Source organism: Sebastes fasciatus, chromosome 24, assembly GCF_043250625.1.
Source record: "Sebastes fasciatus isolate fSebFas1 chromosome 24, fSebFas1.pri, whole genome shotgun sequence".
Lineage (NCBI taxonomy): Eukaryota > Metazoa > Chordata > Actinopteri > Perciformes > Sebastidae > Sebastes > Sebastes fasciatus.
This window is the reverse complement of record NC_133818.1, coordinates 4,524,414-4,537,288: the sequence shown is the minus strand read 5'-3', so window position 1 is coordinate 4,537,288 and position 12,875 is coordinate 4,524,414. Positions and strand designations below refer to the sequence as shown.

At 38.7% G+C, this 12,875-nt stretch overlaps 2 protein-coding genes across 7 annotated transcripts in view; both read left to right on the top strand.

Annotated features, from left to right (window-relative positions):
* Positions 1 to 2,001, top strand: part of LOC141763099 (inositol polyphosphate-4-phosphatase type I A-like) — a 38,195-nt gene extending 36,194 nt beyond the window's left edge. For all 6 annotated transcript variants that reach the window (XM_074627405.1, XM_074627398.1, XM_074627397.1 and 3 more), the window contains one exon: positions 14 to 2,001. In XM_074627405.1, coding sequence (XP_074483506.1) covers positions 14 to 146 — 133 coding nt within the window. In that variant the 3' untranslated portion in view covers positions 147 to 2,001. The remainder of the gene's footprint in view (positions 1 to 13) is intronic.
* Positions 2,002 to 7,429: 5,428 nt separating this feature from the next.
* LOC141763034 (D-beta-hydroxybutyrate dehydrogenase, mitochondrial) lies at positions 7,430 to 9,904 on the top strand. Its single transcript, XM_074627273.1, has 4 exons — positions 7,430 to 7,859; positions 8,503 to 8,655; positions 8,746 to 8,879; positions 9,259 to 9,904. Exons 1-4 carry the CDS (start codon positions 7,511 to 7,513, stop codon positions 9,622 to 9,624), a joined length of 1,002 nt encoding a protein of 333 aa, XP_074483374.1. The 5' UTR covers positions 7,430 to 7,510; the 3' UTR covers positions 9,625 to 9,904.
* The last annotated feature ends 2,971 nt before the right edge of the window (positions 9,905 to 12,875 follow it).

The window sequence follows — 12,875 nt, the reverse complement described above, 5'->3', positions numbered from 1 at the left end:
TTTGTCTCCTCAGCGAGGGTTGCAGACGAGAAAACACCGTGAAGAACGTCGGCTGCCGAAAGTACGCGTTTAACTCGCTGCAACTCAAGGCCTTCCCCAAACACTACCGACCACCTGACGGCACCTACGGGAAAGTGGACACATGATTGGACCACAGGGAGCTCTGCGGCGGACATATTACTGGACAGTACGACTGCTGTGTTTTTGGAAAGGCCGAGAGGTACAATCAAGACTGTCACCTGACTCTATCAGAGGTTTTAGATTAGATTTATTGGAAGGTATGCTCACTGAACAAGTGCACCTTCCAGATTTCTACCACCTTAGTATAATAACTGTTTTTGTATTAGTTGCTTATGCCATATTATGCATAACACCCTGGTAGCAGAAGCTCTTGGGTTTTTGTTTCTTATTATAAAATGACCAGCACTGCCTCACCCCTGAACAAGCACTGATATAATCAAACACGCAAAAATTTATATTTATGCTCCTCAATGTAAATCAAGAGATAAATCATTAAAACCACATGTTTAAATTCAATTATATATAAATAAAACGGACAATTATCCATTTTCAACCCCAAATTTTTACGCCATTCATTACACCAGCCAGTGTCTGTCTATGCAGTCTTCTACAGAGGCCCAACATGAGATATTTAGGCCAATATAGTTACACTGTAAATAAATATATTTTTATTATTGTCAACAAATCTCATGAAAAGACCAAAAACAGCCCCAAGTCCAAGACGTAAATCTATAAAAATATCACAAATATTTAGAAAAGCAAGGCTCAGTAATCTCAGTAATTGTTGGGGACTATTTTCTGCGGCGGATTAATCCACATTTGGTGCTCTAGTCAGTGTTTGTAGCAGCAGGATGGTGTGTGTGTGGGATCTTTTCAAAATAATTAGTCATAATAATAGTTTCTGGATGCTCTATAGCACAGAGGATGAAGCGATATCAGGCTTACGTTGCATCATTTCATTGTTGGTCCTGTTTTTTCAGAGGATTTGTTGACAATAACTAAAATATAAATTATTGGCGGCCTTATCCTTGTAGGATTTGTCACTTGACAGACTGAAATGGTTCCTGCTCTTTACTTAACCTCACATTTCTCTTTACATCGCTTGAAAACACACCGATTGGAAACATGTGGCACCGTTAAAAAGCCAAAGGAACGCTGAAGTTTCCACGACCAAAACATTGAATTGAAAAGTGAAGCTTGTTCATGGTGATCAATGAAACATTGTTTAAGGACACTGTAACTCAGAATAAGGAGAAGAGAACTGGACTGAAATTCAGAATAATGTCAGAATATTATTTAAAAGTAGGCAACAGTATCACGGACAAGCTGCCAAATATGAAAATATAGGATAAAATCAACTTGATTGATCTCAATAGAGTAGGCTGCACCTCTTCATTCCACGTTTTCTTTCTATGCAATTTGTTTTCGCTGCTTATGATTAAAACCACTTGTTAATTTTAAAGATTGCATCGACAAAATAAAGTTTTAGGGCATGAATCAAATCTGAAGCAGCTATACCGAATTTAGAAATGAAGCTGGGACATTTCCTTCATTGACGTCAAAGGGGAACATTTATATGTTGTTATTTTCTCCTCACACTCCCTTGAGTATTTAACTGACACAATTATTTGCAATGACCTGTCTGTACCACACAGGGGAGCCCTGAACCCACTGTATCACTGTGACACCGCATCACAGCTCCAAATGCATCTTACTGTAACGTGAACCACACTGTCAAACTCACTGCTGATGGAAATCCTACTGCAGACGACTCAGAAATACATTTATTGCTGTATTTACATGTTTTATTCATCTATCAAAGAAGTACTTTTTGTTCTGCCAACATGCTGTGTTGAATATTTGTCATTTTTATTTGAGATTACAACACTTTCTGTCAGTCTGAGAACATCTGTGAAGGTTTGAATGTTGCTGTGTATTATAACTTGTCAATATCCAATGCTGAAATAAATATAAAATGGATTTTTGGGGATTTTTTTATAAAGGAGGTTTTTCAAATTAATATCAAGCATTGCTAATAATAAGTCTTATTTAAATAATCCATTAAATAAAAAATATCTTACTTTCTTAGTACCATCAGTTATTGTCATTTTAATGTTTTGAATCATTATGCAAATAAAAAATAATTATTTGCATTATAATCACTCATAAAGATGCAAGCGGGAGGATGCAGTAACATATTATAAACACTGGAGGGCGACACACATTTAATAAATACAAGATAGGAATAAATCTTGCAAGAGATTGAGTGAGAATGGTATTAGAAATGCACATATTGTTTAATGAGATTGTCAGCAAAGGCTAGGGATATAATGTGAGTGAGTTTATTTCAGTAGTTTTGTTTAGTTTGGAATATATTTGAGAAGAGTGTGTCTTAAAAAACATTTGTTTTAACTATGTTCAAGGTGTCTGCTGCCATTATGTGGTGCATTTCGCCATCATATATTGACGGGAGGGCAACACAGTCTACTGTACCAACCCATCTGAGGGATCTTTGCAGTTTTTTCGGTAAGTTAAAGTGATGATCTCAAAGATTATCATTCAAATAAATGTCAGTTAGTCACTATCTATCACCTAATGAGGTAACACAATGGTGAACTGAGCCTGTGTTCCACTGATGAAAGCCCTTGCATTTGCAAAACACTTCTTTTCAGTGTACTGAATCACTAGAATTAGTTCAGTATCTCAGTGCTTGACCAGAGCTCTGACTGCACTACACATAGTCCCACTCACTGAACTAAAACACGGCTGAACGTTCAGTTCATCTCGCTAACTAGTGAACTATGCAACTAAATGTTGGGTTTTTAAATATTTTTATTATACTGGAATGAAAACAAGAAATAATAAAAGTAGGAAATATGAATTACAGTGCAAATAAAAACAAATATAGACTTCAATTGTAGTGCAAAGACAAATATTTATTCAAGGGTATAACTGACAAGATATAATACAAATACAAACTATTAACAATACTGTACATTTAAAACTAAACTGAACTCAAAACTTGCTGACAGTATTTTTTTATTATTATTTTATTTATAAAATTGTTTTGTAAACAAGTGACACAACTGCAAAGGAATCAATCAGCACCAGCCAATAGATGGGTGTCTACAATGTGTGTCATTGACCAAGAGAAATATATATATACTATACATACATGCAGCACATGTACATCTATACAGTATGTACACACCCATATTATGCACATATACTCAAACACCATTCCTGAGGAATAAGACAGAAATAGTTGCCACATTTTATTAAGGGTCGCAGAGCAGAGAGAAGCGTTGTGCTGAATCCTCTCTATACGTAACAAGTTTCTGCTAAGCAGGTCTTAAAAGAAGGCAAATTCTCATTTTTATAGATAGAGTTAACAGAGAAAACGACAGTGTATGGGTCTGGTGTAATATCACAGACAGTTAATATCTGACCAGAACTTGTTTAGCTGGGCCCAAAATACCCTCTGCTGATTTACATTTACATTTTGGACAAATTGGAGAAACAGAAAAAGAGTGTAGTTTGGTGCAGGGGTTGTGAACTCTATGAATTTCTGTCTAGAGTGTATGGAACAACTGTAAATAGCTTTAAGGAAAGATTTCCATCCCTCGTTACAGATCGTCATGCCGAGGTCTTTTTCCCATGCATCCTTTAAGTACTGTGTGGAGACCGCATTGTATGCTGTAAAAAGATCAACAAACTAAGAGACAAGTCTCTTTTAGTCAGGGGCCTGATTCATCAGAGTATACAGTTCGCTGGAGGCTGGAATAGACTCAGAGTTTGATATATTTCTGTAGATGTAATCTCTTATCCGGAGGTAACGGAAGAACTGTGAAGCTGGGAGTGTACACTTTTCCTTCAACTGTACAAAGGTGGCAAGAATATTGTCGGTATAAAGGCGTATGTGCAGGTTTCAGGCAAATTAAATGTTTTCCTTTACTGATACCAAATTCTTAACGAGCTTGTAACCTTAAAGTTATTATCTGTAATAGTTGTTTGAGCTTTTGGAGAGATCCTGTTCGATTGCAAGCCGTGAAGGGGTGGAGGCGTTGACCTTGCCTGGATATGCGTCACGCTGGACGGTCTCATTTGCAGAAAGTTGAGTTTTTTCAACTTTAAACAAATACAGATCCTCTCCAACTCACCGCAACAATCCCACCATGCACTGGGCAACAGCTTCTCCTCCGAGGTCTGTGAAACGGAAAAATCAGGCCACAGAGGAGATCCTAAAACAGTACAGGAAAACGCTGAGAAGACAATGCGTGGCGTTTAAGGACGTCACCAAAGAACTCAAGACGAAGCTGCTGATATCAAGTCAAGGGGCCTCTTTGCTTGATTCAAATTATGAGGTTCCAAAACACATCTTGTGGAAGATACAGCAGGGGAAAGTCAGCTCTGAGGAGCTAAAGCAGTTTGCCAACACACTGCGCTTTTACTCCCCAAAGGCATATTTTAAAGCTCTGCCACACAGTCACACCACCCGCACTTGGCACAGCAGCGTCTCAGCTGATCCTGGGTTTACGTCTTTCACAGCACTAAAAAGTCACGCAGAGAGAATTGAAAAGAAACTACATGAACCCCACACATCAAGTACATGTGATCCTGGATGCATGATGCCATGTGCTAAAGCTTCTCCGTGATGCCTTTGTGTCTTCACCGGAATTTTAGACAGAAGATGAAAGGAAGACTAAGTGGAAATACTTTGAACCCCTCAATGAACTCCAAGAGAAAGGAGGTCTGCCAACTGGCAACAGGCTAAGGCTAAAGTCCACATGGCGCCACAGCTCTTCAGCAGCAGTATGGCAAACGTGTGCCATTTGTACGCCACGCAACAAAACCACTTAGTTAGGTTTAGGAGAAACGTCCCGGCAGAAGCCATGCTCTGACCTCACAGGAAGGCATTTAAATAGCATGACATTACAAGGACATTGCACGTGTCATGAGGACACATTTTAGGCTTTTCGTGTGTCATTTGTATGCCTCTGTTCGCGTGTCATTTGTACGCTGCTTTTCACGTATCATTTGTTCGCCACGCAACAAAACTACAGTTAGGTTCAGGCAACAAAAACACCTAGTTAGGTGTTATGGTTAGTAGGTTATATGCAGCCTCTCTGAATACAAAGAGAGTGATCAAGCTACTGTACATAACAGGATTTCTAGTCAATAAAATGTAATTTATTTATATTATCCAATAAAACTAATTTGCGTCAGGGGGATTTACAATCTGTACAGCATACGGCACCCTCTGTCCTTGGGCCGTCACATCGGATCAGGAAAAAACAGACTTTTGGTAAAAGAGATGAAAAGTCCATGGGAAAACCCCACAAACAGGCAGTGTTTTGACCAGTGGCGTCGGCAGGATCATAATATATCTGAATAATCATAATATATTTGAAATAAATTTGAATTAAAGGACCTTTCACAAACTCGAGGACACTGCACAGTGTAAAGAAAAGGGACTAAAGACATTACTGTCTGTCAGATGCTCTAACGGGTTTAGTTTGTTAGGAGCATCCCCTGAAACTAGAGATTCTGCTGATTGCATTGATACTTCTAATAGCTCCATGGTAAATTTTGTGGTGCACCGGCTCATCATTTATGTGTCTCCCTGTTTGTCAACAGATAAGCAGAGACAGTTTTGATTTATAACTTCAGATGTTAATTTTTTCCAGGGCAATTGTCTCAACATTGATATTAAAAATGAAAATGCAGTGTTTGCAGTAGTCATACAATGCAGTAGTGCTCCAGGAAGAACAGCTGGGACCACCTAAAAAAAAAAGTCCCAGACAGTCTGCGATTAGCACCAGACTTTGTCAGTTCCCTGAAACAAGCCTGTGTTTGACACACATAAATTCTCACAACAGCAGCAGTTTTGTCCCATATAACTTGCACCATGACTGCAGCTTCTGTTGTATAGTTCTGGTAAGTGTCCTTCAGGCGTTGATTATTTTTGCGCTACTTGATGAGGTAATTGAAGTTTCCCTGCCAGCCAACCTAAAAAAAGAAGAGCGGGTCGAAGCAGAGGAACCGAAAAGAGCGAAGTACTTTAAATTGATTGATGACTTTGATTATTTTTAATCTATAAAATGTCAAATTTTGTTGTGCAACCCTGAGTTGTACATTGACAATAAATAAACCTTGAAATAAGCAGTGGTGGAAGAAGTATTAAGATCTTTTACTCAAGTAAAAGTAGCAGTATTACAGTGTAAATACACTCTACATGTAAAAGTCCTGCATTCGAAATCTTACTTACAGTAAAAGTACAAAGGTATACGCATCAAAATATACTTAAATATACTTACTCGTTATGCAGAATGGCCCATTTCAGATTAATGTATTATTAAATTATAATTACTTTTTTTTACTATTTAATCGCAGTTAACCGCATGATTGTCCATGGTTAATCACAAATTAATTGCACATTTTTTATCTGTTCAAAATGTACCTTAAAGAGAGATTTATCAAGTATTTAATACTCTTATCAACATGGGAGTGGACAAAGTAAGTGCATAAGTTTGGAGCGTTATTTAACCTCCTTCACGACAAGCTAGTATGACGTGGTTGGTACCAATATCTTCACTCTAGCTTTAAAATTGAGCCCACTACAATCTTAAAGTCGCAAGTTGCGTTTAATGCGTTAAAGAAATGAATGGTGTTAAAATGTTAAATGTTCAAAACATGTTACCTAAAGCACTCTTCAGTCAGTTGGGCATCATAGGAATAGACCTACATTTCCCTGAATACTGCATTATTTTTGGGTCTTAGTAAGGCCACTATCCTCTGTCCTCAAATGACTGTGTGCTCTAGTCCATACTCATTTAGGTCTTAGCCTTTATAATTGATTAGTAATCAAGAGAAAAGTCATGATTATTTGTATGGGGTAAACATTTTTCCTTGAAAGAAAATTGATTGTTTCCACTAAAATCCATTGAACATTTCCAGCAAATATTTTGTCCAAACATTTCCAGTTAGCAACAACAACAGAGGTGTCTTTTAAGTCACATGAAACAACCTGAACAAATTGGCTCACCCTCACACATGTGAGCCCTCACAATGAACTGTTGCTGTGTTGTGGAGCAGCCCCAGACGAGCACCCATTTGTCACAAACTGGTTCAGGGAATGTGACAAAAAGGGAGTCCACGCAAGGTTATATATTAAACCAAACAATTTATTAAACTAAGGTTAATATGAAATGAACAATGGAGTGTGTAGATCAGTAATGTTATCAAATGGATGTAGTGCATGGATGTGTGGCATATGGGTTAAAGGTGCAGAACCAAACAAAGGTACATGGGGCAGCCTTTATAGCCTGGAAGGCTCAGGTGAGCTCAGGTGAGCTCAATCAAGCTGATGACCCTCCCTCAGGGCAGCCTCCAACACAGGAGGAGGGGCGTCACAACTGGGGTATAATATGCGGTAGTCAGCACTGTCAGGCACTCTTCAGACACGGTGGTTCACAGACGCTTCATCAGCATGAGCACAATTTACTTCATCGGCCAAATCATTGGCATAGTCTCCATCTCCGCCATCCTCCTCTTCTTTGTGGGCCAACTCTTTTCACGCCACCGCAATGTGCAGGACGGTTACGGCTACGCTGTGCTGATAACAGGCTGCGATAGCGGCTTCGGACACCAGCTGGCTCGATGTTTGGACCACAAAGGGTTTGTGGTCTTCGCTGGCTGTTTGTTTCCAGAAGGAGCCGGTGCCCAGAGTCTAGTCAGACAGAGCTCCAGTAATCTGAAAATCCTCAAGCTGGACGTCACCAGTGATGAAGACATGCAGCAGGCGAAGAAGATGGTCCAGGAGAACCTGCCAGAGAAAGGTGAGATGACCCACTTTCTCTTGTATTCAGCTTTAATGTGTATGCAAGCTCATTTCTGCCAAAAGGGAAAATACTCAAAAAAAATTATGATTTAGTATTTTGATTTTCCATGACTAACTTTATTTAAGTTATTCCTAAAATGTACAAATGTCAAAAATATAAGATGCTTAATCCTAATTTTGAGATACTAACGTAGAAAGACTTGGCTTACTTACATGACTTACTATCATAATTTTGATTTGCCATGTTTATTTTTTATTCCTAAACTTTTCATTCTTGGGCTTCCATAAATAAATGTATTAATTATAAGATACTTAGTCCTGATTTTGAGATACTAAGACAATAAGTTAGTCAAAAGAAGAAGTCTAAATGCGTTCTTTATAAATCAATATCAGACTGTATCACATAATTGTGACTGTAATGCACAGTTTGGTTTTCATGCATAATCTCTACAGAGTTTGTTGCCATGAAATTATGTCCTGAAGCATCTTAAAACATCCGATACATCTGATGAATTACATGATTTCATCGTGGTTGCACATGTTAAATAAATGCACAGCAATGCATTTAAACATATGCACAATACACATATTCAACTCTTTAAATAGTGTCTTTATAGAGAATAACTTTTCTACTTTCTCAGGGTTGTGGGCAGTTGTGAACAACGCTGGCATCTCAGACTGGGCCGAGATCGAATGGAGCTCTATTGAAGATTACCGCCACATGGTCGACATCAACCTGTTTGGCTCCATCAGGACCTCGTTTGCATTTCTACCTTTGGTCCGTGCCGCTAAAGGTTAGCTAAAAAATTTAGCTACATTTCACTGTAACCTCACATTCGTATTGTAGTGATGTTAAAAGTAAAAATGAATGTGTTATGTTGCAGGTCGGATGGTGTACATGTCGAGCATCTTTTCCTTCTTTAACTGCCTGAACATGGGAGCTTACAGTGTGTCAAAGAGAGGACTGGAAGCGTTTGCAGATTGCCTCCGGGTTGAGATGGCCAGTTTTGATGTGAAGGTACAGTAATGTAGGCAAAACATTGTGGGAAGTTTGCAGAGATAAAATATGATCAGTCAAAGGACACCCATTATTATCTAAGCCAGGAAACTGTTGATTTTTAACCATGTTAATGTAACAGTTTAACATTTATTCGCTTTCTTGCCAGGAGTTAGATGAGAAGATTGAAACCACTCTCGTCTTTGTATGTTAATTATGAAGCTACAGAAGCTTAGTACAAAGACTGAGAACAGGGGGAAACAGCCTGGCTCCTGTTTTTTTTAGCGTACAAACATGAGATTGAAAGCAAATGGCCAAACTATTCCTTTAAGTTTGTGTTGTATCATTAAAAGCACGTAAAGTTTCGACAATATACAGACTAACTCTTTTCCACTCTCAGGTCAGCATCATCCAGCCGGGTAATTTCGGCCAAGCCACCAGCATCGTGAAGACGAAAACAGGTTTGGATATTTGGGAGAAATTAGACGACGAACGTAAGCAAATCTTCAACCGACAGTACATCGATCTGGCCAACGAGTACTTCATGTCAACATGCAGGACGGGGTTCAAGAACGGTGACATGGTAGTCGACGCCATGCTGCACGCCGTCACGTCTGCTCAGCCTAAACGTAGATACCTGCTGGCCTCAGCGACCGATATGTTTTTCTTCAAGCTATTCCCTTTTCTCCCGACCGTCCTCACCGACGCTGTGTTTTCTCTCAGCTCCATGTACGCTAAAAGAAAAGAAATGCTTTACGCTAAATAGGAAAGACAGCTTTTGTTGTTTTGTTGTTTGGCTATGTAAATAAAGCACAGAGAAGCTCGGATTACAACATACTGCTTAGTTAGACATTACTTCATTATATCTTTATATCGCAAATAATTGTTTGCTGCTATTTTAATGCTCTGGATATCAACTTTTTGCACATTTAAGGAGTGAGGTAGTGGAAGAATCTGCGTGTCTCTTAATGTTTTCTGTCTGTTCTATGAGTCTTGTTCATTCTACATTGTCTCTGTTGAAATAAAAGCTTGACTCGTATCATGAATTGTATTTTGTGTTTATTTCTTATAATTTATTCACTTATTATTTAATTTTAATGATGTGGTCTTAGTGTGCATATTGTGTGAGCTGCAAATGTTGTATACATTTAACTTTTTTTATTTTGCAATAAACTAAAGACTTTTGGATTTGAGATCAAAAGATGAATGTGAAACAAGAGATCACAATGGTAGCTTTTATTTCCTGTTGTCATTGGCTCAACAAACACAGGAAACAACATAAAAAAACAGACAAGCTGTCAGTAAAAACAAATAGACAGCTCATATTACACATTAAAACAGTTCATGTCAGTGTCTGTGGCTTAGATCTACTCAGTCACATTATTGAGTTAAGGATATTGATGGCACTTGGGATGAAGGACTTCTTTAACACATTTTTAGTTGCCAGAGGGACTCTATAGCGCCTCCCGGATCTCAAAAGGTCAAACTGGCTGAAAAAAAGGACGAATAAGTAAGCAATTTGAAAGCTGAGAAAAGAAAAGAATTCATTGATTCAGAATCAATTTGAACCATTGCACAAAAATTGGGAATTGCAAATACAACAATTTAGAAAGGCCTGATTAGAATTTACACCGAAGTACAGAGATGAACCAGAACATTTCTGGAACAAAGGTTTATCTTGGAGAGATTAGAACAAGATAATCTTTTACCTACCAAAGCGTAGAGAAAAGAAGAATCTGCACTTCTAGCCACAGCTACATTAGCTCATCCATTAAGTATTGGGAGAGGTAATGTCATGACTTGCATGGCTGCTTCTGGAACTGGCTCATGATGGGTAGCAGCAGAATGGATTCAGAAGTCTACCGAAACATTTTGTCTACCTATATTCAAAGAAATGCCTCCTAAATATATATGCAAGTACCAGGAAATAAAAGCTGACATTCTGATCTCTTGGTTCAGATTTATGTTTTGATCTCAAATCCAAATGTCTTCAGTGTATAACAAAAATAGAAAACCCGACCTTGCTGTTCCCATTCTTTTGGAGGGCACTGTATACATAAACCTGCATAGTCATATACATAGTATGTACATACAATCATACACATCTGGATATAAAGACTATATGATGGATAGTGTACATAAACATAGGACAAACAGAAATAATCCTTAAAAAACTTAAAACTCCCCAAAAATGTATAATATAATAATAAAAACAATAATGATAACATTTAACAAAAAGAAAATGAAAACAAATATGAATAAATAGATCAACAAATACTATAATAAATGGATAATAATCCACAAAATAATATAAGTGGGTCGGGAGTACAATTTGGTGTAGACATAACAAAATGATATCTTTTTGGTGTTAACACTAAAAGAGCTGCAATCTGCAAGACCCATCATCCTTTACCCCACGAAATAAGGATTTTACTTTCCTGTAAAACGGACTCCTTCTGCGTAACAAAGTGTAAACTATAAATCATCGACGCAGCAAAGGTACAAAAGGCCCCATGGTTATTGGTATCACTTGATCATTGATCACATAATTGTAGGGTTAATGCTTTTGGTATGAAATTGAAAATGCCCACAGGGAGGCAAAGATTGGAAATGGTTGGAGGGTTGGGTAAGAAAAAACAGTGAATCTTTTAATTAAGTCTGTGTAACTTTAAAAAACAAGAAACCGCACATTAATTCTCCTGTGAATGAAAATAAATTAAAAAAACACCCTAACTTGTCCTGGTATGACCTGGTAAGAGATTTTGCTTTTATAACTAACATTACTGTGTCAGTTACCTGACCGTGACTTTTGGCCACTGCTGTTGTCACACATTACATCAAATGTGTATGCTACCGTGCTACCACCGCTGTGATATAAGTTATGTACCTAGCTGTTACTGCCACGTGTTTCAGCCTGAGTCTGTGTTTACCTTTACTGGCGCCGATCTTTTATGCCCACTAGTCCCACTAGATGGTGCCCACAGGAAGCTACTCACCATAGTGTAGGCAAGGAGTCTGCCAACGCAGCACCATAGCAAACCACATTGCTTTGTTGTACTAAACATCCCAGACACAACAATGGAGAGCCCCTGTGTAGACCATTTTATTTCTTCCCGAGCACAGGATCTACCCTGAACTCATCAGCAGGTTGAGTTTCAGCAAGTGCAGGAAAAGAAATAGACTCGCTACTCACTGACAGGTGTGATGCGCATCCAAAGACTCATCGATAAGATGCTTGCTTCTGATCGCCCACAGACAAACCAGCCTTGCCTTTCAGAGCAAAGCAGCCCTAGAAAAGAGACCAAAAGAGCCCAAAATGTTTGTTTCCGCCACGTCAGACAGCTAATAAGAAAGTCATGCATTACTTAGAAGACCTCAGCCAGTGTGATTCTGGTTACTCTGACTCACACTTCCTCTTGATGAAAGAATAACTCTTCCACTCAGAAGTCAACAATTCCCAACCGGCCCTAAGTTCTTGTGAGTGAAATCAGCTCCTCAGCCTCCGCTTAGAGACAGAACTAACAGCTGCCTGACTTCCCATTTCTCTGACACAGATATTGAGGAGATATGTAGTTTATCCTCTAAAAGGTATCCTGTCCCGTCTTCTTCTCAGCTACTGAGACATGGCACCTTCATCCATGACCATCCCTCCGAAGGTTCAGCTTGTTCAGCCTCCATCCTTCACTACTAAGAGAATGATGACAGCTGTTCAGCAGCTGTCTCTCAACCAGAGAGAACTGTAGCACATGATGCCCACGCCCATTGTAATGCTAGCTTAGTCTCGTTTTCACAGCTTTCACGCCTTGAACTGCTTGAGTTTATTTATAAGGTCATAAGGACATTAAACATTTTGATCCAGACGTTCTGCGCCTGTGTGAGATGAAATAACTCTCCCTACCAGCAGGTTGCGGTATTCGGTATTCATCATTTAAAAAAACGGAAGATAGAGGACGGCGGATATACAATCCGTTATTATGATACGTACATGAAACAAAGCGGCGTTTGCCGACCATTTTC